The sequence below is a fragment of the Lepus europaeus genome, chromosome 23, assembly GCF_033115175.1.
Source record: "Lepus europaeus isolate LE1 chromosome 23, mLepTim1.pri, whole genome shotgun sequence".
NCBI lineage: Eukaryota > Metazoa > Chordata > Mammalia > Lagomorpha > Leporidae > Lepus > Lepus europaeus.
The window spans coordinates 366,430-391,844 of NC_084849.1; the positions used below are offsets into that span (position 1 = coordinate 366,430).

Consider the following 25,415-nt stretch of genomic DNA (forward strand, 5'->3'; position numbering starts at 1 on the left):
CACATGGGATACATGGATGAAACTCCTGGCTTCAGCCCAGCCCAGTCGTTGCAGCCATCTGGGGAGTGAACCAGCAGATAGACGATCTCCCCCCACCCCCCTCTCTCTGTAATTCTGACTCTCAAATAAATAAATAAGCCTAAACAACAACAAACAAAAAACGGCAACAACCCTCATTCCTTGGCCTCTGTATGTGCTGGGTGCTTGTGAGTGGCTCTGCTGTTGAGTCTGAAAAAGAATTTCCCTCCTTTTGTTCTTCTGACTCCTTCTTTCCCAGCATCTAGACTAGGAAAAGCGGGTGTTACCATAGGCCTGTGTTACGGTCCTTCCAGCCTCATCCCGGGTGTCTGATTGTCCTGTCGTTAGGGCCTCCGTGTTGCTGCAGCAGTAGCCTGTGCCCGCCTGTTCTACCTTCTCCCTAGTTCAGCTGGCCACACAAGCCTATAGAGCAGGAGTAGGGGATGGCCGTAGAAGTCCGTGGAACCATTGGCCTAGCCAAGGCAACCACAGGCAGGACTTGAAATGCAGTGGATGTATGGCAGGCTAGTTTTTAAGTTGAAAACACTATAAATATATTCAAATGGCCCCTGCTGTATAGTGAATGGCATACACTTAACCTGTGCACTGATTGAAGATGCAGCTGTGGTTCAGATCCACTTGCTGTCTCTGTCACTTGGACAGATCACTTGGCCTGTCTGTGCTTCAGGATGTGCATCTGTAAGGTGGGGGTCACGGCGTCCCTGCCCCACGGGGCTGTTGAGACAGTCAGCGCTTGGAGCTGCTCAGCATCAGTGGCAGAATGTGCCAGTGCCGTGTGTGCAGCCTCTCTGTGTAAATCTTCCCTAGTTGCCCATCTCTGTATGGGGAAGAGTGCAGGTGTGTCTGGTTCCTAGATTAAAACTGTACAGGTGCTGTAGGATGCCTCCCAGACACTGCAGTCAGCAGCGGTGAGTATACCTGTAAAGCTGTGTGCTGAGAACGCAGTGTGATGGTGACATGTGATGGAACAAGGCTGTCAGGTTCTCTAGAGCAACCAGAAGCTGCTTTTCATAATTTTATGCAGATTTTAGATGTGAAGACTTGGAAACCACGAGAAGTGCCAATAGATTGATTTTTGTTCATTTCGCCCTAGGTGAAATGACAATGGATGTGGTGTTGGCTCGATTGAAACTCCTGAACGCAGATGCCCTTAGAGAGGAAATTGTCAAAGCCGGATTGAAATGTGGACCCATCACATCAACCACAAGGTTCATTTTTGAGAAAAAACTGGCTCAAGCCTTACTGGGGCAAGGAACATCGCTCTCTCCCTTTCTTCCCAGCCATGAGGAGGCAGGTGCCACGGCCGTCAGCCAAGACACACAGAGAACTCTGAAGTCTGCTGAAGACAGCCTGCATGAGCAAGCCAGTCTTCCTGAAGAGAGAGAGTTTGGTTATGGCGTGGGCTTGAATCCTCCCCAGGAGGATGCTGTGACATCCACGAGCTCGGTGCCCTTCTGTGCTGCAGCCCACATCAACAGCCACAAAGCTGGTGTGACAGCCACTAAGGAGCCACCTCTGTACTACGGGGTATGCCCTGTGTACGAGGACCTCCCAGTGAGAAACGGTACTATGGCGTGGTCAGTGTGTCCTCACATGGGTGGTACATGTACTGCAGAGGGAAAAGGTTTGGAAAATCAAAAACTATAGGTTAAAAAAAGAAAAAAGAAAAATTAACATGTTAGTTATTTTCATCAGCCCACAACAACCAGGGCTGGGCTGACCCAAAGCCAGGAGCCTGGAATTCCACCCGGGTCTCTTATGTGGATGGCAGGGACCCAGGTACTTGGGTCATCTTCCAATACCTTCCCAGGTACATTAGTAGGGCTCTGGATCCAAGTCAGAGTAGCTGGGACTGGACCTGGGTCCCCTGTATGGGATGTGGCCGTCCCAAGCAGTGGCTTAACCCACTATGCCATGACTCCTGTCTCTCTTAATTTCTTTGCTACTGTTTCCATTGTAAGTATGTTTGTATGTATGTATTTATTTATTTGACAGGTAGAGTTAGATAGTGAGAGAGAGAGAGAGAGACAGAGAGAAAGGTCCTCCCTCTGTTGGTTCACCCCCTAAATGGCCACCACGGCCAGTGCTGCGCCAATCTGAAGCCAGGAGCCAGGTGCCTCCTCCTGGTCTCCCATGCGGGTACAGGGGCTCAAGCACCTGGGCCATCCTCCACTGCCTTCCTAGGCCATAGCAGAGAGCTGGACTGGAAGAGGAGCAACTGGGACTAGAACCTGGTGCCCATATGGGATGCCAGTGCTGCAGGCGGAGGATTAACCAAGTGAGCCATGGCGCCATCCCCTCCATAGTTTTTTAGAATTTGTTTTTAAAATTATTTTTATCTAGATCTTTAATCTGTGTGGACTGTATTTTTTAGTATGGTATAGTGTCTTAGTTTCTAAAACTGTATATAATATACAGATAATGCTGTTTGCACACACACCCCCACATGTCATCAAGCATGTGAGCATCGTTGTATTCTTTTGCTTAATGATCAAACACTGGACGGTGTACATAGGAGGGGGTCTGGTGGCTGGGCAGACGTTTCAGTGAGGGAAGGGCTTGCTGTTCTCGGTCCTCTCCAATTTTCATTTGTTAATTTTCCCACCAGAACGGATCCATGTTTATGAAGATAAAAAGGAAGCATTGCAAGCCGTCAAAATGTTCAAGGGGTCCCGATTCAAAGCTTTTTCAACCAGAGAAGATGCTGAGAAGTTTGCTAGAGGAATTTGTGATTATTTCCCTTCCCCAAGCAAATCCTCATTACCACTTTCTCCTGTGAAAGCACCATTCCTTAGCAACGGTGCGTTAAAAGGTAAGGCAGACGGTTGGCAGCTTGACTTAGTGTCAGATTGATTGTGCTCCCTCCTGGTATATGTTTGCTGGTTTCTTCCTCCTGTGAGGAAAGTGCCAGGCGGAGGGACAGCCAGGGAGAACAGGAAGGAGTTGTTGCCTGGTCTGGGAGTTTCAGGACTTGTGGGCAGAGGCCTGGGGGCTACAGCTGATGAGCTGGTCCATAGCATCTGGACTGTGGAGAAGCAGTAAGGGAGTGCAGTTGCTCCTCTCTCATCATCAGGCCCCCTTCCTCATTGGAGGCTACAGCTGCTTCTAAAACAGGCATCTGCAAAGCCATGTGAGAGCCAAAGGCATGTGAGAGCCAGAAATCTGACCGAAGCTCTGTCTGACTCAGAGCCAGAGTCTTGTTTGGACCCTCCGCCTCCTCTCCTTCCTTCCCCAGCTCACAACTGTCTTCTGCCCAGGCTGTTTGAGGTTCCAGAGGGACAGTGCCTTCTCTTGCACGTCTGGCCCCCCTGCCCTACTCCTAATCCAGCTGTGTGCAGGTACTTCCTGGACACAAACTGGATTGAGTCCAATAGTTTCTTAGTTTGTGGAAATTCCCCTGGAGGAAAACGCTTTTCGACCTTCTCAGGTGTTTTGGTTAAAGCAGTGGGAATTGGGGCCGGGTTGTGGTGCAGCAGGTGAAGCTGCTTACAACATCGGCATCCCATATCAGAGTACTAGTTTGAGCCCTTGCTGCTGGTAGGGCTTGGGAAGGCAGTAGGGGCCTTGGGCCCTTGCTGCCGGTGTAGGAAATCAGGATGGCATTCCAGGCTCCTGATTTCAGCCTGCCCAGCCCTGGCCATTGGAACTGTTTGTGGAATAAGCCAGCAGATGGAAGATCTCTCTCTCTTTCTGTCACTCAACCTTTCAAATAAATAAATCTTTAAACAACAACAGCAAAACAATGGGAATCATGTGTGCGGCACTATTGGAGTAGTGTTGCCCATACTGGAGTGCTGTGCTCATTAAAGCTTCCCTGTGGAGGCCAGCACTGTGGCGTAGTGGGTAAAGCTGCTGCCTGCAGTGCCAACGTCCCATATGGGTGCCAGTTCAAGTCCTGGCTGCTCCACTTCTGATCCAGCTCTCTGCTATGGCCTGGGAAAGCAGTGGAAGATGGCCCAAGTCCTTGGGCTCCTGCACCCACTTGGGAGACCAAGAAGAAGCTCCTGGCTCCTGGCTTTGGATCAGCCTATCTCCAGCCATTGTGGCCATTTGGGGAGTGAACCAGAGGATGGAAGACCTCTCTCTTGCTCTCTCGCTCTCTCACTCTCTTTGCAACTCTGCCTTTCAAATAAATAAATAAATCTGGGGTGGGGGAGGCTCCCTTGTGACTGATGATGCTGTCATGGTTGCAGCTGCCAGTGCCTCTCCTCTATCCACTGGACTCTGACGGAGCTTTCCAAGTTCACCCAGTTACCCTTCCTTCACAGTTGTCCCTGCTGGATTCCCGTCTGGTCTGGCTGCTCTCTGTCCTGGTGCTTGCAGCAATACCTGGGTGGATACTGGCGCCTGCAGCTGCTCTGCACCAGTGCACCTGTTCCAGCTGGCTCCTGGTCTGTGTAGGAGGCTTCTCATCCCCTCCGAGTAGCACCTATGAGATGACGGGGAGATGTCTGTGAAATTACTTACATGCTCTGAAATTGTGTCTCTTCTTGACAGGTGGTTTGTGTTCACCTGAGTCAGACATAGTGAACAAAGAGCGGGCAAACAGTTATAAAAACCCCCGCACCCAGGACCTCACTGCCAAGCTCCGAAAGGCTGTGGAGAAGGGAGAAGAAGACACCTTTTCTGATCTCATCTGGAGTAACCCTCGCTATCTGATTGGCTCAGGAGACAACCCTACCATTGTCCAGGTGAGCTTGCTTTCCGCGTTGTTCGTGCTGCGTGGTGGCGAGCACAGATGACGCTGAAAACACGCCGCTTTCTTCCAGGAAGGCTGCAGGTACAATGTCATGCATGTTGCTGCCAAGGAGAACCAGGCTGCTATCTGCCAGCTGACTTTGGAGACCCTAGAAAACCCTGAGTTTATGCGACTCATGTACCCAGATGACGACCTGGGCATGCTGCAGAAGCGCATCTGCTACATCGTTGATCTCTATCTGAACACGCCTGACAAGATGGTGAGTGCTCGTTCTTGTCTCTTTCGTTTTTTTTTTTTTTTTTTTTTAATTAGGCAGAGTTAGAGACAGTGAGAGAGAGACAGAGAGAAAGGTCTTCCTTCCGTTGGTTCACTCCCCAAATGGCCGCTACGGCTGGCACTGCACCGATCCAAAGGCAGGAGCTGGGTGCTTCCTCCTGATCTCCCATGCGAGTACAGGGCCCAAACACTTGGGCCATCCTCCACTGCCCTCCCGAGCCATAGCAGAGAGCAGGACTGGAAGAGGAGCAACTGGGACTAGTACCCGGCGCCCCAACCAGGACTCGAACCCGGGGTGCCGGCACTGCAGGTGGAGGATTAGCCAAGTGAGCCACGGCACCGGCCTCTTTCGTTTTCAGTAGAAAACATAGCCAGTTTTGTAGTTAAAGATCTGTGCTCCTAGTGTATTGAGTATTTCTTATATTTATGGCCTCTGTATCAGTATGCAAAACACGTCCATTGAACTTAGAGCTTAGAAAATGTTGGGAAGATGAGACACTCAAACAAGTGGGCCCCACCAGGCAGGTGCATATTGGCCTTGCTGGCTGCTCCCAGCCTGATGGTGTGGACAGCAGGAGCTGCTCATGGGGCCTTTGCTCTTGGGCTTTGTCAAGAGAGTCATGAGCTGGGCTTTGACCAGAGGATCAATGATGGCAAAAAATGTAGAAAAGAAAGTAAAACAAATTTTGAGATCGTCTAGTATTTTATATGTGTCTTTTATGTATTTTTTTCATCGATCATTACATTGGGAATATTTCCTATGGGACTAATTTCTTTTTTTTTTCTTTTTTTCTTTTTTTTTGACAGGCAGAGTGGATAGTGAGAGAGAGACAGACAGAGAGAAAGGTCTTCCTTTTTGCCGTTGGTTCACCGTCCAATGGCCTCTGCGGCCAGCACATCGCGCTAATCTGAAGCCAGGAGCCAGGTGCTTCTCCTGGTCTCCCATGCGGGTGCAGGGCCCAAGCACTTGGGCCATCCTCCACTGCACTCCCGGGCCATAGCAGAGAGCTGGACTGGAAGAGGGGAACCCGGTGTGCCGGCGCCGCAAGGCGGAGGATTAGCCTGTTAAGCCATGGCTCCGGCCCTATGGGACTAATTTCAAACGCTTGTTTTTTAATGGTCGCCTAAAGCTTCAGTAAGAATTCATGGAAGATGGCCAGCACCACGGCTCAATAGGCTAATCCTCTGGCTTGCAGCATCGGCACACCAGGTTCTAGTCCCGGTCAGGGCACCGGATTCTGTCCTGGATGCTCCTCTTCCAGTCCAGCTCTCTGCTGTGGCCCGGGAGTGCAGTGGAGGATGGCCCAAGTGCTTGGGCCCTGCACCCCATGGGAGACCAGGAGAAGCACCTGGCTCCCAGCTTCGGATCAGCGTGATGCGCCGGCCGCAGCGGCCATTAGAGGGTGAACCAACGGTAAAAGAAGACCTTTCTGTCTTTCTCTCACTGTCCACTCTGTCTGTCAAAAAAAAAAAAAAAAAGAATTCATGGAACAGAGCGATTTGTGTGTTTTATGTGGGAAAATGCAGTGATAGCCTAGATCTAAGAGCCCTAAACTCCACAAACTCGTGCATGGGGAAACTGCAGTGGGAGTGAAGGAGGCCTCCTACACTGGGGCATTGTTTGTTATTTGAGAGTGCGGTGAACGTGATACACTGAACTGTAGAATTGAAAAGCAGGAGTTACCTCAACAAGACAGAAAAAAGAAAGTATGGAGAAAGTTGGCTGTGCTGGCAAAGTCAGAAATAGATAAAGGAATACAGTAACTGGGGACGCTGGGAGGTCAGTAGCAGTGTTGGCTGCGCTGTCACAGCCTTTGACATCCTGCATCGGGGCTTTTGCCACACACCAAGCAGTCAGTTCTGCAGCAGACCCTGTCTCCCTGGAGGATCAGGGCCCTAAGATGAAGACTCAGTCCCACAAGGTGCTCCCCCTATTAATGCCAACTGCATTTGTGCTTCTGACCGACTACCTACTAATCAGGTATCAATCTCCTTGGGTTTGATTAATTTCTTTGACCAGTTTACTTGCCTATCAAAGGATATTATGGGGGCAGATGATCTGGTACAGTGCGTTAAGCTGCCTTTGCTTGTGATACTGGTTCAAGTCCCAGGGGCTCAGCTTTTTTAAAAAAATATTTATTTATTTATTTGAAAGTCAGAGTTACACGGAGAGAGGGAGAAAGGGAGGGAGGAGTCTTCTATCTGCTGGTTCACTCCCCAGTTGGCTGCAATTGCCAGAACTGTGCTGATCCAAAGCCAGGAACCAGGAGCTTTTTCCGGGTCTCATGTGCAGGTACAGGGGCCCAAGGACTTGGGCCATCTTCTACTGCTTTCCCAGGCCGTAGCAGAGAGCTGGATCAAAAGTGGAGTAGCCGGGACTCGACCTGGCACCCATATGGGATGCTGGCACTGTAGGCAGTGGCCTCATGTGCTATGCCACAGCGCCAGCCCCTGCTCTGCTTCTTATCCAGCCTCCTGCTAGGAAGGCAGCAGATGGTGGCCCAAGTATTTGGGTCACTGCCACCCATGTAGGAGACCCAGCTGAAGTGACTGGCTCCTGGCTTCAGCCTGGCCCAGCTCCTACTCTTTTGTATGTTTGGGGAGTGAACCAGTGGATGAAAGATATCTCTCTCTCCCGCCACTCACCCTCTCTGTTTCTCTACCTTTCAAATAAATAAATAATTAAATAAATCTTAGGGAAAAAAAAACACCTCAGATATTCAGAGGATACAGATGAACAATCCAGTGGTGGAGGCGCACAGGGAAGGCATGTAGCAAGGGGCACGGAGCTTCCCTGGGCTCTCCAGGGCCATCTCCAGGACCTCCTCATGTTGAGCACATCAGAAACTCTCATTGTACAGGCATGGCCAACCAGATATGGCCATAGGTGATGGACCCAACTGGCAGTCCCTGCTCTCCCCTCCCTGGATACAGGGAGGTGGCACTGAAAGTCCCAGCCCTCTGGTCTTACTGTGACCAGCCCAGAACCCATCCTGATGCTACCCAGGGGCTGCAGGCCATCAGTCAGCTCATTAGCATACAGAAAAAGACACACTTGAAGATTTTTTTTCTTCTGTTTTCCCTAAACAACACAGCAGAGCAACTGCCTATGTAGTACATAGACTGTATTAGCTATTCTTGGTGATCTGTAGAGATTCAGGGTAACAGAGGGGATAAGCATTGTAGCACAGGACATTCATCTGGAGTGCCTGGAAGAGTTCTGTGTCTGCTTCTGACCCAGCTCCCTGCTAATGCATCCTGGGAGTCAGCAGTGATGTCCCAAGTACTTGGGTCCCTGCCACCCATGTGAGACCAGGGTAGAGTTCTGGCTCCTGCCTTTGGTCTGGCCCAACCTTGACTATTGGGGACATTTGAGGAGTAAACCAGTGGATAAAAGATCTTTCTCAAGGCTGGTGTTGTGAAATAGCAGGCTAAGCTTTTGGGATGCCATCATCTCACATCATAATGCCAATTGAAGTGCCAGCTGCTCTGCTTCCCGTACAGCTCTCTGTTTACGCTCCGGGAAAGCAGCGGTAGATGGCCCAGATGCTTGGGCCCCTGCCATCCATGTGAGGGGCCTGGGTAGGGTTCTACACTCCTGATCAGCCCCAGCCATTGCGGGGTAAACCGGTGAATAGGAGATCTCTCTCTCTCTCTCTCTCTCTCTCTCTCTCTTCTCTCTGCCTTTGTCTCTCATTGTACAATAAATCAATTGTACAAAAAAATCAATAAATCTTTTTTAAAAATTTTATTATTTATTTGAAAGGCAGAGTTAGAGGCAGAGAGAGAGAGGTCTTCCATCCACTGGCTCACTCTTCAAATGGCCACAACGGGTAGAGATGGGCTGATCTGAAGGCAGGAGCCAAGAGTTTCTTCCAGGTTTTCCATGCAAGTGCAGGGGCCCAGGACTTGGGCCATCTTCTGCTGCTTTCTCAGGCCATAGCAGAGAGCTGGATCAGAAATGAAGCAGCCAGTACTAGAACCAGTGCCCATATAGGATACCAGCACTGGAGGCAGCAGCTTAACCTGCTATGCTACAGTGCCGGCCCCAATAAATAAATCTTTAAAAAGAAAATCCGGGGCCGGCGCTGTGGCTCACTTGGTTAATACTCCGCCTGTGGTGCCGGCATCCCATATGGGTGCCAGGTTCTAGCCCTGGTTGCCCCTCTTCCAGTCCAGCTCTCTGCTGTGGCCTGGGAGGGCAGTGGAGGATGGCCCAAGTGCTTGGGCCCCTGCACCTGCATGGGAGACCAAGAAGAAGCAGCTGGCTCCTGGCTTCAGATTGGCGCGGCGCGCCGGCCATAGCAACTATTTTGGGGGTGAACAAACGGAGAAAGACCTTTCTCTCTCTCTCTCACTATCTAGCTCTGCCTGTCAAATTAAAAAAAAAAAAAAGAAGAAGAAAATCTGTCCCTCCATCTGTGTGTGTGTGCGCGCACGTGCATAATTGTGCCTTTCAAGTACATTAACCTGAAGGAATAACCAGGCTGCTCCTAGGCTATACACAAACACGGGACTTGGTATGTGTGGACGTTGGGGTCGAGTTGGGGTCCTGAAAACAGGGACAGCCGCATTTCACAAGCACAAGAGTGAGGGTGAAATGGGGAAGAAGGTATAAATGTTATCAAACTGCGTACGTAAAGACATACATAGTAGGTGAAGCTGCTGCCTGCAGTGCTGGCATCCCATATGGGCACCAGTTCAAGTCCTGGCCTCTCCAGTTCTGATTCAGCTCTCTGCTATGGCCTGGGAAAACAGTAGAGGGTGACCCAAGTCCTTGGGCCCCTGCACCCGTGTGGGAGACCCGGAGGAAGCTCCTGGCTCCTGGCTTCGAATCAGCACAGCTCCGGCCGTTGCGGCCAATTGGGGAGTGAACCAGCCTCTCTCTCTCTCTCTCTCTCTGTAACTCTGACTTTCAAATACATAAATAAATCTTTAAAAAAAAAAAAAAAGATACAAGATTTGATCACTACGATCAGCACGCATGGCTCTATAGGTAGGAAAAGGAGCTGTGTGCTCTGCAGAAAGTACAAGAATGCATGTATCCAGAAATAAAACCTTAGTAAATTATTAAAATTTGATGTCATAGGGGGCCAGCGCTATAGCACAGCCGGTTAACACCCTGGCCTGAAGCGCCGCATCCCGTATGGGCGCTGGTTCTAGTCCCAGCTGTCCCACTTCTGGTCCAGCTCTCTGCTGTAGCCTGGGATCGCAGTAGAAGATGACCCAAGTCCTTGGGCCTCTGCACCTACGTGGGAGACCCAAAGGAAGCTCCTGGCTTCGGATCAGCACAGCTCCGGCCGTTGCGGCTATCTGGGGAGTGAACCTGTGGATGGAAGACCTCTCTGTCTGCCTTTCTCTCTCTCCATAAGTTTGTCTTTCAAAAGAATAAAATAAATATTTTAAAAATTTTTTTGATGTCATAGGTCACCTTCTCTTTTCTTAGTCACTAAGAGTAGGAATCATTAAAATCTTTAATTAATTAAAATACCTCAACTGTTTAGAAACAACGGAAGTTTGTGGCCAAACAGCCTCACTAAAGAATACGAGGTCGCTGAGTTGTGGGACTGGCAGGAAAGTCTCCCTCAAGTGTGACCAGAGCCCAGAGCTAACGTTACTTGGCTGGAACGAGGGGAGAAATTGGGTGACCAAGCTTGCAGAGTGCAGGGCTGGCTAGAATTAGTCATTGTGGGGTAGGGGAAAGTGACTTCGGAGCGGTCAGTTCTGTTGAGGGTTCTTGGAACGCAGAGTATAAGTCTAGTGTACAGCAGGGGTCTGAGGCCCGGAGCCTTGCTGTCCAAGGGAGGCAGGAATCAGGAGTGGCCTGGTGGCTTGGGGAATGCACAGCAGTCATCCATGGCGCACCGGCTGGTCTGCAGCTCTGGCACCACGTCAGCTGCCCCCTGCTTGGCACATGAAGCTGTTTGGAACTGTCCATGGCTGCTTTTCTGCTTCAGAGGCAGAGCTGGGTAGTTGTGGTGGAGACCAGGTACCCTGCATCACCACGTAGCCCTTGACTGAGAAACCCCACCAGGCCCCAGACAGAAGGACAAGGTACAGAGCATGGTGGTGTGGGCTGCAAACACCCAGGCCTCCTCAGAGTTAGAGGAGTCCAGTGAGATGCCGCAGTGGGTGGTGACGCGCTGGCACCCATCGCTCACCTCGGGCTGTGGGTGGAGGTGGAGGATTGGAAGGCAGCAAGGCCAGCAGGTCTTGAGAAGCCAAGGGGCCGGCAGCCAAGGCCCGGTGACAGGCGCGGAATTGGCAGTGACAGGCTGACTGCACAGATACAGATTGGGCTCTGGTAGATGGGAATGAATTCTGTTTGGCCTGTGCTGCTTGAGCAGCCTGTAGGACCTGCAGGCCAAGGGCCCTGGGAGCAGTTGGCTCCCCAGGTCTCGGGCTTGGGAGTGCTATGTGCATAAGGCCCTGCTCAGTATGCAGCTGTTGAAGGTGGCTCTGAGACTGCTGAGAACGAAGGAAGGAGCAGCTGGGAGGGGCCCTTGGGATACCAGGAAGCACCAGGTAGCCATGTGGAGTGATGGCTGAAGTCAGGACTGAGGCGTTTGGTTTACTAGGAGAGTTCTCATTAAGCACAGCCAGATTCATGGGCTTTGTTTATTATGGACATTGCCTCTCTTTATTTCACCTTTTGGTTATTGGTTACATGATGTTGTACTGGGACTTGAATTATTTAAGGAACTGGCTATTGAGCATCTTTGATTGTAAGCTCATGGTACCAGGCACCAAATAAACGTTGATGTTATTCTGACATTCAGTGTGCTGAACTCAAGTCCTGGCATACAGTGAGTCTGTGCTAGCGTTCCAGCTACTCACCAGTTACAGTAGTAGTGAGCCTCATGTTCTTTTTTTTTTTAAAAAAGATTTATTTATTTTTATTTATTTATTTGAAAGAGTTGGGCAGAGAGAGAGAGAGAGAGTCTTCCATCCAATGGTTCACTCCCCAATTGGCCACAACGGCTGGAGCCGCGCCAATCCAAAGCCAGGAGCCAGGAGCTTCTTCTGGATCTCCCACACAGGAGCAGAGGCCAAGGACTTGGGCCATGTTCTGCTGCTTTCCCAGGCCATAGCAGAGAGCTGGATTGGAAGTGGAGCAGCTGGGTCTCAAACCGGCACCCATATGGAATACCGGCACTTCAGGCTAAGGAGTTAACCCACTGCGCCATGGCGCCGGCCCCCCCTCATGCTCTTACTATGGTTCCTCTGTACCTTTTTCAGGGCTATGACACGCCATTGCATTTTGCTTGTAAATTTGGAAATGCTGATGTGGTCAATGTGCTTTCTTCACACCCTTTGATTGTGAAAAACCCAAGAAATAAATATGATAAGACACCTGAAGATGTAAGTAATTACTAAAATGCAGTTGTTTTGTGTTAGAAATGAACACAGACAAATCACAGCTCTGTTGAAGTCACAGGTAACACTGTAGGAGTCATGGTTGTTTACAGCCACGCCCCCTTGAACATACCTGATGTTGTCTGACCTTGGCTTAGCTCAGGCCTGGTTAGTACTTGGCGAGAGGAGTCATGTTTGCCTTGGTGGTCATATCCAAGAACCCTGAGGAGGCAAGGTATCAGAGCCAGGGGTCAGTGAGCCGACCCAGCCTGTGGATTTTATTTTCTGGGCATGGGTGGTCAGTTCTGAACAGCCCGGTCTTTTATCAGATACCCTGTCTGAACACATCCATTGGGCAGGGTCACAGAGAAGAGATAATGGTGGTGATGGTGATGGTGATGGTGGTGATAATGATGGGGATGATGGTGGTGGTGGGTGATGACGGTTGTGATAATGCTGTGATGATGCTGGAAACAGCTGATGTGTGTTCAGCCCAGTATGCACCAGGTGTAAGCTAAGCCCCTCACGTGTATTTTCACCTGACCTATGTGAGAGGTCTCTAGAAAGCTCATGGAAAATGTGTATCATGAGAAAACTAGGGTAGGGCATTGAGGTACAGCAGGTTAAGCTGCCGCTTGGAATGTCTGTGTCTCATATCACAGTGACTGCTTTGAGTCCTGGCTGCTCTGCTTGCAATCCAGCTTCCTGCTGGTGCACCTGGGAGCAGTGGATGATGGTCCACGTACTTGGGTTCCTGCCACCCATGTGGGAGACCCAGATGGAGTTCCTGGCTTCAGCTTGGTCTAGCCCACAGTGTTTTTGGCATAAACAGCTATGCCTGGATTTCAAGATTTTTTGCACCAAAATAAATAGATCTTTTACTTCTGTTTTTTTTTTTTTTTTTTTTTTTTTCCAGTGAACTCTGAAATTCCCTATACATGCCCATGAGGCAGGAGACAGCCTGGTTAGAGCCTTGCGAGCTCTCAAGATGACAGAGGCACAGTAGTTTTCTGGTCACTTTCTTTCCTCTTATTTGACCATTAGAGAGGTTTTCTGTTGTTTCTAACAAAAATATTCCTGTAGTTATCCAGATTCGTGACGTTGATTCCTGTTCTGTAGTCGCAAGCATGTTACAGTTGTGGGTTCCATGTTGGATAGAGGCTCTACTTAGCCCCAGCTACATGGATGTGGAGACCAGGCTCCTGGGCGTGCCATGTACTCTGCCCACACTTGGTGGCACACTTCTGGGTTTCCTTTGCTTGTACAAGTAAGAAGATGTGGGGCAGCATGAAGGAAGCAAGGTAGAGCTGCCCCAGAGCCCAGTTTGTTCTCATGCCTGTCTCCTTATGCTCTCAGCGGGGCATCTGAGGTGGGAACTCTCCTATCAGCACATACTCTTTTGGGTTGAGCTTATGAATTTAACATTAAATTACTATCCTATATTGCTGCCTTTAAAGTTTGCTTTTTAAAAATCGTTTTAATAATAGGAATTATCCCAAAATAAGATTTAAGACTATTCACTTACTCTGTTTTCTTTAAATAGGTGATTTGTGAAAGAAGCAAAAATAAACCTGTGGAACTGAAGGAGCGGATCAGGGAATATTTACAGGGTGAGTGAGGGCATGAGTGCCTGGACCGTGAGGTGTGGTTGTGGGGGCCCACGCCTCTCCTGCTGGTCTGCAGGGCACAGCAAAGGTTCGTCCGCTCTCTGAAGCCCAGTGAGAACTCAGCTCCCCTCCAAAGCCTCCTCTGGGCCTCTTTTCTTTCCTGACTCCAGCAGCTTCCCCCTTCTTTGAATTCTTGTGTTTGTGCTGGTAGCCATTTTTGAGAGAACTGTGAGGTTCTGTCATTTGACCACTGCTCATGGCCACACCAGCCCATAATATCCACGTCTTGGGGATGGAGGGGTTTCCAGGGCTCCCTTGGACGCGGAGGTCTTGGTGGCCATCCCTGCTCTTCAGGCAGAGCCTGCAGGTTGGCACAGAGTGCAGGACAGGCACAGCCTGGATCTCCTTGTCTGGGGTTGGTTAGCTTCACTTTTGTTTGTTTCCAGGAAGGGGGATGGCTCCCCGCGACCCCTTCGTTGGTGGCAGATGTGAGGATGGCGCCTCCCTCAGCTCTGTCGCCAGCAAGTGGGGCTCTCCAGGCCTGTGGAGGTGGCTGGTTTCAACTGGGCTCTTCCCCACCATCTTCCTCTGTGCTGTTTTCTGTGAGATTTTGCTGGAAGTCTGTGCTGTGCTCAGAGTGAACTAGTAGACATGTGAAGCTCCTTGACTTTCCTCTGTGGTACACCGCCAAGGCCGCCCCTTGTCCCCTGGTGTCTGCACCCTCCCAGCCTGACCTTCCCCTGTGTGAAGCTCCTGGAGCCCCCACTAGTCCTCGGCTCCCCTCCCATCCTGGATTCTTGCTGGTTGTACTTCCTGAGTGGACAGCAGTGCACACGAAGGAGAGCGCCCCAGTGTGGTGAGGGCAGAGGTGTCGTCCTCTGGGCCATCTGGGCCTTGGTCCTGGAGGCCCAGAAATGATAGCTGTGTTCCTGGGCACCTGAGCGACCGGACCAGCGTGGAGGCTCCAACCAGGCTGTCAGAGATGCTTTGAAATGGTGACATGAAGTGTTATCTTGTGACAGTAATTAGGTGGCAGTTCTGAGGGCTTTCCTGTTTGTGACAGTGAGACACAGATCTGTCCATCCAGCTGTTTCTGAGGGGAAAGCAGCACTCAGTACCCCGGCCTCTAGGTTTGCTGTCCACCCCTTCCGAGCTCCTGCACGTCTTCCCTGCTTCTTTCCCAGAGTCCCTTGTTGGGCCCAGGCATGAGTCAGCTGGGACAGTCATGCGGTGCCTCTGTCGCCTTGCAGGGTCACACACGAGACAGCGTGCTGCAGGCCTGGCCACATGCCGGCTGCTGTCCTCACGCTGAGCAAGAGATGTGTGCTTGTGTACAGAGGGAAGACAGACAATATGAAATCACTGAGAGGGGATCACCTCCATTTTCTTAAGACATGAAGAAATTTTTTAAAAAATTTTATTTATTTGAGGGGCCGGTGCCGTGGCTTACTTGTGCCCATATGGGCGCTGGGTTCTAGTCCCGGTTGCTCCTCTTCCAGTTCAGCTCTCTGCTGTGGCCTGGGAGGGCAGTAGAGGATGGCCCAGGTGCTTGGGCCCCTGCACCTGCATGGGAGACCAGGAAGAAGTGCCTGGCTCTTGGCTTCAGATCGGCACAGTGCTGGCTGTAGTGGCCATTTGGGGAGTGAACCAATGGAAGGAAGACCTCTCTCTCTCTCTCTCTCTCTCTCTCTGTCACTGTCTATAACTCTACATGTCAAATAAATAATAATTTAAAAAAAGATTTTATTTATTTGAAAGACACAGTGACAGAAGGAGAGAGAGAGAGAGAGAGAATCTTCCATATGCTAATTCACTCCCCAGCTGCCCACAATAGCCAGGGCTGAACCAGGCTGAAGCCAGAAGACAGGAATTCCATCCTGTTCTCCCTTGGAGGCAGGGACTGAAGTACTTGAGCATCACCTGCTGCCTCACAGAAGCATTTAAACCCGCTGTAAATTAAAGCTCTCGTAATTGGCAAATGTACTGGACACACCTAATCTGCTGGATGCCACAGCTTGGGCACACAGGGCACCACAGAGCCTCAGGCTGCATCCCTGTGCTCACGGGGCTGGCGGAGCTGAGGCTGCTGCTCCTGGGGAAGACTGGCTGCCGGGTGCTGGTGCGGGCAGAGGTCAGGTCCAAGGATGCCTTCCAGAGTGCCTGTTACTTCTCACCCCATGAGGCTAGGTCAGGGCGGTGGCCAGATGAGGGGGTTGGGAGAGAGGGATGGGGAGTACACCTTTCAGACGCGTGCCCGGCTCCCACTGCTTGCTGACCCGCTCACTGGTTGGGCCTCTCCCGCGATTAACCTGCTGCGGGAAGCTGCTGTCTGTGGAGTCCCTACCCTCTTCCTTGCGTGTCCTTCCCTGTTGTAGCGGAGGCTGACTGAGTTGAGTGAGTGCTGGCGCAAGACAGCCTTGGCTGTGACCCTTGTCTCCAGAGCCTGTGGTGTTTTATCCCCTTGCTGTCCACTCGCAAAGTCTGCAGGAAATGCTTCCACCCTTCTCGTGCCGCTCTGCCGACCCGGCACGTGGATGTGACCTGAGCTGTGGCTGACACCCATCTCCCTGCAGGTCACTACTATGTGCCATTGCTCAGAGCTGAAGACACGTCCTCTCCCGTCATCGGGGAGCTGTGGTCCTCAGACCAGACGCCTGAAGTCTCCCACACTGGTCACTCAGGAGGTGGCCCCCGGGACCCTGTGCTGACACTGAGAGCTTTTGCAGGGCCCATGAGTCCATCCAAGGTGAGCTGCTGGGGGAGCTTCTGAAGCCAGTTCCTGGCTGTCTCCACACTCCTGCTGTGTCCAGCCTGGTGATTTGTGCTTAGAGACTCAAGTCATAGGCAGCCTGCAGGCAGCCGTCCTCAGCAGTGACCAGTGAGTTGGCGATGAGGTTTTGGAATGCCTTCCAGAGAAACCTTTGTTCCTGGGGGCCAGGCTGCTGTCTGGTTAGCCCGGGGTGTGTTGCCTAGAGCCCACACTGCTCAGCCCGGTGGGGCTCCTTGCTATCAAGGGAGGCTCCCCATTGTGGAAGTCATCATCTGCGCCACGTTGCCCCACGTGCACGACTCCTGCTCAATTCCCTTTCCATGAGGTGCTTCACCTGTACCCACGCCTCAGCCCTGGGGCTTCTACTTAAAACCCTGATGCTGGCCAGCGCTGTGGCTTACCAGGCTAATCCTCCGCCTTGCGGCGCCGGCACACTGGGTTCTAGTCCCATTTGGGGCACCGGATTCTATCCTGGATGCCCCTCTTCCAGGCCACCTCTCTGCAATGGCCCGGGAAGGCAGTGTAGGATGGCCCAAGTGCCAGGGCCCTGCACCCACATGGGAGACCAGGAGAAGCACCTGGCTCCTGCCTTCGGATCAGCGCGATGCACCGGCTGCAGCGGCCATTGGAGGGTGAACCAACAGCAAAGGAAGACCTTTCTCTCTCTCTCTCACTGTCCACTCTGCCTGTCAAAAAAAACAAACAAACAAAAAAACCTGATGCTCACAGAAACCCTTGATGATGGGTCGCTGGCTCCACACTTAGGCACATTTTTATTTTTTAAAGATTTATTTATTTATTTAAAAGACAGTTACAGAGAGGCAGAGAGAGAGAGGTCTTCCATCCACTGATTCACTCCCCAAGTGGCCGCAATGGCCAGAACTGGAGCTTCTTCTGGGTCTCCCACGTGGGTTCAGAGGCCCAAGGACCTGGGCCATCTACTGCTTTCCCAGGCCATAGCAGAGAACTGGATCGGAAGTGAAGCAGCCAGGACTCTAACTGGCGCCCGTATGGGATGCCAGCACTGCAGGCAGCAGCTTCATCCACTACGCACAGCACCAGCCCTGCTTAGGTACATTTTTATACCAACTTTTCAGTGAGAAATTCTTTCTGTGACAAACTATTTCATACACTGGTTTGCTTGCAATCTCTTGCTAAAATCCTCCCAAATAATTAGTTATTTGCCACTGTAACAACGCCTCTAATCAGTTAGGGTTAGATCAATTGCACAAAGCCTAAAACTAGCAACAGTGACTTAAAAAGATCAGTGTTGGTTTCTTTGTGTACTGTGGTGGGAGGGACAGCCCACACCTCAAGCTTGTGGCCTCCTGGGTCACTGGACAGCCCCTCCTGTAAGGAGCAGACACCCCTCCCTCACGGGGCTCTTGGTTACAAGGCAGGTGGACACGTGGCTCAGGGTTCTGTTAACCAGGGGTGGTTGGGAGATGGAAAGGATACCTTGGAGGGGTGCACACTGTGTGGCGCGTCTCATCACACTTTGTCTTCATAGGCAGAAGATTTTCGCAAACTCTGGAAGACTCCACCACGAGAAAAAGCAGGCTTTTTTCACAACGTCAGGAAATCTGACCCAGAAAGAGGCATTGAAAGAGTGGGCAGGTACTTAAAGGGCCATCGCTCGGAGTTGCAAGCAGTGCAGTGGCACTGTGCGTTTGCTGTGTGGTTATATTTGGTTGAAGACGGGAATACTGATCATTATTACCAACAAAATAATAGTTCCCAGGAAGCACTTACTGGGAGATTTTAGAGCCTTTTCCTTGAGATCGAATTCCTTGGCAAGGTTACCCTGCAGTTTGTGTTGCAGGATCCTAGTTCAGCACGTCTCTCCCTGGCCGTGAAGCGTTTCTACAGCGCACTGCCAAGGATCTTACTGTTCACGGAAGGTACCAAGGGAAGCAGTGTTTCCTGGGGGAAAGACCACCACTGAAACACCCTGCTCTGTTAAGACACAAGAGGCAGGGGTGGCTGGAGACTGCTGGTCAGAGAACGCCCACAGATCCTGGGCTGGCGAGTGCTTCCTGATGTGTTTAGGGTTCTCTCAGAGCGCGTGCTGCATCAGGTCCACGAGTTGAACCTGGAAAGGAGCTGTGAGTCTCTGCGCTTAGCCAAAGCCAGTGTCAGACAACTTGACACACTGCTGTTGTGTGAAAACAGAAAGCGTATCTGTTGGTGGAGTCTTACTGTGTACCTTTTAGCTCTCGGTTTACTGGAGTGAGGGTGCACTGGGGCTGAGGCCTCATGCTGTGAGGGGCTCAGTCACTGAAGCAGCTCTGCAGGTGGAGACTCCTGGGCCCTACCCTGCTAGGGGAAGCACTGTTGTTAAAAATACAGAATGACTATGTCAGTGCCAAATTTAGGGTAAAATGAAGTTATACAAGTATGTATTGATGAAAATAACAAAAATTGTAACTTAAGATTGCCAACTTTTTTTTTTTTTTTTTTTTTTTTTTGTAGCATTAAGTGGCCATTTTCTGTGCAGTCCTTTGAGTGTTTTTTCTGGTTTCACAACTGGTGAATTGTGTTTTGTTTCTTACAGGGAGCTAGCTCATGAGCTGGGGTATCCCTGGGTTGAATACTGGGAATTTCTGGGCTGTTTTGTTGATCTGTCTTCCCAGGACGGCCTGCAAAGACTAGAAGAATATCTTGCTCAGCAGCAATTGGGCAAAAAGGCTCAACAAGAAACAGGTGGAAAAGAAGCCTGCCTCAGAGACAGGGCCCTGGCCTCAGGTGAGCAAGTGCGACTACAGCCAAGGCCGGCGGGGTGGCCTCTCCAGGGCTGACATGACAGTTTTAATGTGACACTGGGATACTTCTTGGGCTCACATTCAAGGTGTGTTGCCCGAATCCCACATGCTTCCTTCTGTGCTGTTGCCAAACGGCCTCACTGGCTGAGATTGTAACATTTTAGACCTGATGTTTTTTAGGCATTTTTTTCTAAGTACGCTTTATGCTCACATGCACTGCATATGTGCATGCATGACCAGGCAGGCCCGCTGCAGAGCTCTGGGGAGTTTTCATCGGATTCAGGGCCAGGTGCTTCAGGGGCAGTGGTACAAGGATCATGGTGGAAGAGTTAATTTGACTAAACACAACTTGCAAATATCGCAGTGTTTTAAAAATATAGGAAGTTCCTATGTTTATATTTGTAAGACAAAAGTATACCAAAAGTGAAATGTCAGATTTATTTGTTTGAAAGAGTTACAGAGAAAGGCTGGGTGGGGGAGACAGAGAAATCTTCCATCTGCTGGTTCACTCCCTCAGATGGCTACAGTGGCCAGTGCCAGACCAGACAAGCCAGGAGCTTCATCTGGGTCTCCCACATGGGTACAGGGGCCCAAACACTTGGGCCATCCTCTGCTGCTTTCCCAGGTGCATTACCAGGGAGCTGGATCAGAAGTGGAACAGCTGGGACACAAACCAGTGCCCATATGGATGCTGGCATCACAGGCAGCGGTTTACCCTCTACACCACAGCACTGGCCCCAAAGGACATGTCTTTTTTTTTTTTTCTTTAATATTTTATTCATTTGAAAGGCACAGAGAGAGAGAGAGAGAGAGAGAGAGAGGTCTTGCTTCCGCTGATTCACTCCCCAGATGGCTGCAATGGCCGGAGCTGGGCTGATTCAAAGCCAGGAGCCAGGAGGTTCTTCCATGTCTCCCATGTGGGTGCAGGGACCCAAGGACATGGGCCATCTTCTGCTTTCCCAGGACATAACTGGATAGGAAGTGGAGCAGTCAGGACTTGAACTGGCACCACATGGGCTTTACCCACTATGCCACAGCACCAGCCCCAGGACATGTCTTTAAACACACAGTGAGGCACCACTGAAGCCCTAGGAGGGCAAGAGTGCCAGGGTGGGTCCTTGGCCAGCTGTGGTTCAATTGGCTAATCCTCTGCCTGCGGCGCCAGCACCCCGGGTTCTAGTCCCGGTTGGGGTGCCAAGTACTTGTCCTGGTTGCTCCTCTTCCTGTCCAGCTCTCTGCTGTGCCTGGGAAGGTAGTGGAGGATGGTCCAAGTGCTTGGGTCCCTGCACCCGCCTGGGAGACTGGGAGGAAGTACCCGGCTCCTGGCTTCGGATCGGCACAGCGCTGGCTGTAGCGGCCATTAGGGGATTGAACCAATGGAAAGAAGACCTTTCTCTCTGTCTCTCTCACTGTCTATAACTCTACCTGTCAAATTAAAAAAAAGTAAGAGTGGCAGGGTAGGGTGTATGGCCATGTTGTGCAGTGTCTGGGAACAGTCTCCCTGGAGAGCATTGGAACAGTGAGAACACATGGCTCACCCCTTCTGCAGTGAAGAGTAGTCAAATATATTGTTCCCCTATGCAGGATTAAAAGTCATGCTTTTAAGGGCCGGCGCCGTGGCTCAACAGGCTAATCCTCTGCCTTGTGGTGCCGGCATACCGGGTTCTAGTCCCAGGCGGGGCGCCGGATTCTGTCCCAGTTGCCCCTCTTCCAGGCCAGCTCTCTGCTGTGGCCCAGGAGTGCAGTGGAAGATGGCCCAAGTCCTTGGGCCCTGCACCCACATGGGAGACCAGGAGAAGCACCAGGCTCCTGCCTTGGGATCAGCGCGATGCGCCGGCCGCAGTGTGCCGGCCGCAGCAGCCATTGGAGGGTGAACGAACGGAAAAGGAAGACCTTTCTGTCTCTCTCACTGTCTACTCTGCCTGTCAAAAAAAAAAAAAAAGCCGGCGCCGCAGCTCACTAGGCTAATCCTCCGCCTTGCGGCACCGGCACACCAGGTTCTAGTCCCGGTCAGGGCACCGATCCTGTCCCGGTTGCCCCTCTTCCAGGCCAGCTCTCTGCTGTGGCCAGGGAGTGCAGAGGAGGATGGCCCAAGTCCTTGGGCCCTGCACCCCATAGGAGACCAGGAGGAGCACCTGGCTCCTGCCTTCGGATCAGCGCGGTGCGCCAGCCGCAGCGCGCCAACCGCGGCGGCCATTGGAGGGTGAACCAACGGCAAAAGGAAGACCTTTCTCTCTGTCTCTCTCTCACTGTCCACTCTGCCTGTCAAAAAAAAAAAAAAAAAAAAAGTCATGCTTTTAAAGAATAATGATAGGAAGAAAGGCATACAGTGAACAACAAATGATGAGGAAGAAAGTCTACAGTTAATGGGAGAAAAACCCAAAACGACTTAAATTTCCTAGATATCTTTATGTGGAAGAAAACACAAGGTACCCATAAACAGAAGAAAAAAAATCTAAAACAAAATAAAAATAGACAGTGAGTTGGAGGGGAGTGGCACTGGGTTCCCAGGCCCTTCTCCCTGCGGTGGTGCCTGACTCTCACCTTCTGGGCACAGCTGCAGGCTGCATCCAAGGGAGCCGCCACTGTGAGCTAAACTCATATTCTTCCTGGAGAGGAATTTGAACCGTGGTCCAGTGGCCACCCATTGACACATCACCTTCATTTCAGAAAGAAAACTAGCAAATACGACCTGCTGAAATAAAATTAAAAGTGATCTAGCAAAAACCTGCCAGTACATGCAGATTTGGATTGTGCCCAGAATAGAAATTTGAACAGAGAACACATTTAAAACTTTTCTTTACGGGCTAAATTGAGGGGCCTGTGCTGTGGCATAGCAGGTAAAGCCGCTGCCTGCAGTGCCAGTATCCCATTTGTTCCTCTTTGTGTCCCGGCTGCTCCACTTCTGATCCAGCTCTCTGCTATGGCCTGGGAAAGCAGTAGAAGATGGCCCAAGTCCTTGGGCTTCTGCACCCATGTGGGAGACCCAAAAGAGGTTCCTGGCCCCTGGCTTCGAATCAGCCCAGTTCCAGCCATTGCAGCCATCTGGGGCGTGAGCCAGTAGATGGAAGACCTCTCTTAATATCTCTGTCTATCTCTCTCTCTCTCTCTCTCTCTCTGCCTCTCTTTCTTTCTCTGTTTAACTCTTGACTTTTAAATAAATACATAAAAATCTTTAAAACAAAAACGGGCTAAATTGAACCATTAGCCCAAAAGTCACCTACTTCACAAGATAGATTCCTTGGGGGTGATGTGGGAAAAATAAAAAATGATCCACATGTACATTAAATTAAGAGTAACACTTTAAAAAAAAAAAGTCACTGTGAATCTGAAATGTGGACTAAAGTGAAGCCCTGGAGTATCACCCTGAAGACGTTTAACCTGCTTTTGCCAAGTGGAGCTCACAGGTGTGTGGCCCCTGGCTTCCTTGAGGTCAGCAGTCATGGAGAGCTGACAGTGAGGTCCAGAGGCCAAGCTGCAGGTTAGGTCTGATGCGTTGATGTTAACGTTGGTTCACTTCCTGAGGGACACATACACAGTGCCAGGGCGTTACGGCCACCTGGGCTTCTGTCGCCAGGCAGGGTGTGTGTGCCCTGTCAGGACAGTGCTGCTCCCAAGGGGTACTTCTGTTTCGCTCGTCGAATAGAGAGGTGCAGCAGGCCCATCCCAGTCACCAGGGCGTGCCTGGCCCAGAGCTGTTATTTGTGTGTGCGGTGTTCTACTTGCCTTTTCCCCAGGAGTGACGCGGGTAGTTCTGTATCCTGTAGTCTGAGGTTTGGAATTAAGACTAAGTGGGTGCTTGGGTGCTAGCAGCCGGTCCACGCCTGAGTTCTCCATTGTTGTCCTTGCAGGCAAGGGGCAAAAGGGCAGCAATTCCGTCTCTGTGGGGGCATTTCTGGACGAGGATGAGGAGATGAGCCTGGAAGAAATCAAAAACCGGCAAAACACAGCTCGAAACAGCAGCCCGCTCACCATCAGTGCTTGGGGAGACGCCGTGCGTGGCGCCCTTCCCTCGGAGCCCAAGGCGGCCTTGATCGAAGCCTCAGCCCTGAGTGCTGTCCCCAGCAGCAGAAATGGATTCTTCAGTCCCAGCCTGAGCCCGGGTGGCAGGAGACCAGAGGCCGCCAGCAGAGAGGACGCACTTCTCTCGCCTGTCTCTGACTTGACTGTTGACTTTGACAAGCTGAGTTTGCAAAATCTAGAAAGTAGCCTTTCCAGGACCCCAAAACGATGTATGAAAACCGAAGAAAAGAAGATCCTGACCTCGAGAATGGGTGCAGTAGAAGATGGCTTGCTAGCGTCTCCACCTGCTGCAGACAGACTTGGAAAGAACCAGACAGAGACGGAGAGGGAAATGTCCCTGGAGCCCAGCAGCCCCGGGCATGAGGCCCAGGGCAGGCACACGCCCACGTCCCCCCCTGCCACCAGGCTCTTCCTCTTTGGGTAGGAGTTGATGTCCCGCATGTATGGCGCTGTGGGGCTCCTTTTAAACCTTTCGTCTTCCTGGTTTGAAATCGGGTTCCCTTGAGGTCCTCCCTCTCCTCGTGAGCACCTGTAGCCTCCGGATATACCGGGGTCTGATCGGGATGACTGACGTCCCTGGCTGCAGAACAGTGATTGGGTGTGTCCTGGGAACTTCACCGAGTCCCGATCCGCAGTGCTGCAAGTCCCTGCTTTATAGCACTGGTTGCCCTGAGAGCTGCATGTGAAAGCTGCCTTCCTAGTGGAGACGGCCCTTCTTGACGCCCTGCACACTCACCTGTTAAGGGGTCCTTGCCCACCACCCTTGCAGACCGCCAGTGTCCTCACGAGCTGGTGTTGGTGCCTGGGTTATCTGTGCTTGATCTCTGTCATTGATCCTTGCATTTCACGAGGCCAGTGCTGTGATGAGCGGGTTAAGCCGCAGCTTGCGATGCTGGCATACCATGTTGGGGTGCTGGTTCAAGTCCTGGCAGTACTTCCTTTTTTATTTTTTTTTTTTTTTTGTTTTGTTTTTTGTTTTTGGACTTAATTTATTTGAAAGGAAGAGTTACAGAGAGGCAGAGAGAGAGAAAGAGGTCTTCCATCTGCTGGTTCGCTCCCCAGATGGCTGCAATGGCTGGAGCTGGGCTGATCTGAAGCCAGGAGCCAGGAGCTTCTTCTGGGTCTTCCACGTGGGTACAGGGGCCCAAGGTCTTGGGCCATCTTATTCTGCTTTCCCAGGCCATAGTAGAGAGCTGGATTGGAAGTGGACCAGCCGAGACTTGAACCAGCGCCTATATGGGATGCCAGCACTGCAGGGGGCAGCTTTACCTGCTGTGCCACAGCGCTGGCTGCCCCTGTAGTGCTTCTCATCCAGCATCCTGCTAATGTGCCTGGGAAAGCAGCAGATGATGGCCCAAGTATTTGGGCCCCTGCTGCCCATGTAGGAGACTAGGATGGAGCTTCTGGCTCCTGGCTTCAACCTGGTCCCGACCTGGCTGTTTTGGCCATTTGGGGAGTAAGCCACCAGATGGAATCTCTCAGCCTTTCAAATAAATTTACAAATGAAGAAGAGGTTCAGTGATAATTTGGAAGTCTTTGTTTCTAATCAGACATGCTGTTTTCTTGAATGTGTGCATTCTAGAGAGGAGCCATCAAAGCTGGACCGGGATGTTTTGGCAGCTCTGGAACGTGCAGATGTCGACCCTCAGCGGTACCCCGCTGTCCACAGATGGAAGAGCGCTGTCCTGGGCTACTCGCCCTCCGATAGGCAGAGGTATGGGAGGGAGAACCCGCTGTCTGTTGGAAGCGAGCATCTAGAGTGGTCCAGGTCTCACTCCTTGGTAGTCCCACTAATCAGGCTCCCTGAGAGCTCCCCAGGTTGGCACCTGGTACCCCACGGGGTCATGGCTCTTGCACAGAAGAGGTCCCCAAGATGGGGTTAA

General features: G+C 51.3%; 1 protein-coding gene across 2 annotated transcripts in view; it reads left to right on the forward strand.

Moving 5' to 3' along the window:
• ANKLE2 (ankyrin repeat and LEM domain containing 2) overlaps positions 1-25,415 on the forward strand; it is a 33,574-nt gene that overhangs the window by 6,176 nt on the left and 1,983 nt on the right. The window contains exons 2-12 of one of the 2 annotated variants that reach the window (XM_062182111.1): positions 1,133-1,663; positions 2,648-2,851; positions 4,537-4,730; positions 4,809-4,997; positions 12,254-12,376; positions 13,914-13,980; positions 16,551-16,723; positions 18,258-18,364; positions 19,302-19,492; positions 23,361-23,952; positions 25,115-25,246. In XM_062182111.1, coding sequence (XP_062038095.1) covers positions 1,133-1,663; positions 2,648-2,851; positions 4,537-4,730; positions 4,809-4,997; positions 12,254-12,376; positions 13,914-13,980; positions 16,551-16,723; positions 18,258-18,364; positions 19,302-19,492; positions 23,361-23,952; positions 25,115-25,246 — 2,503 coding nt within the window. The remainder of the gene's footprint in view (positions 1-1,132; positions 1,664-2,647; positions 2,852-4,536; positions 4,731-4,808; positions 4,998-12,253; positions 12,377-13,913; positions 13,981-16,550; positions 16,724-18,257; positions 18,365-19,301; positions 19,493-23,360; positions 23,953-25,114; positions 25,247-25,415) is intronic. The other variant, XM_062182112.1, reaches the window with a different exon arrangement.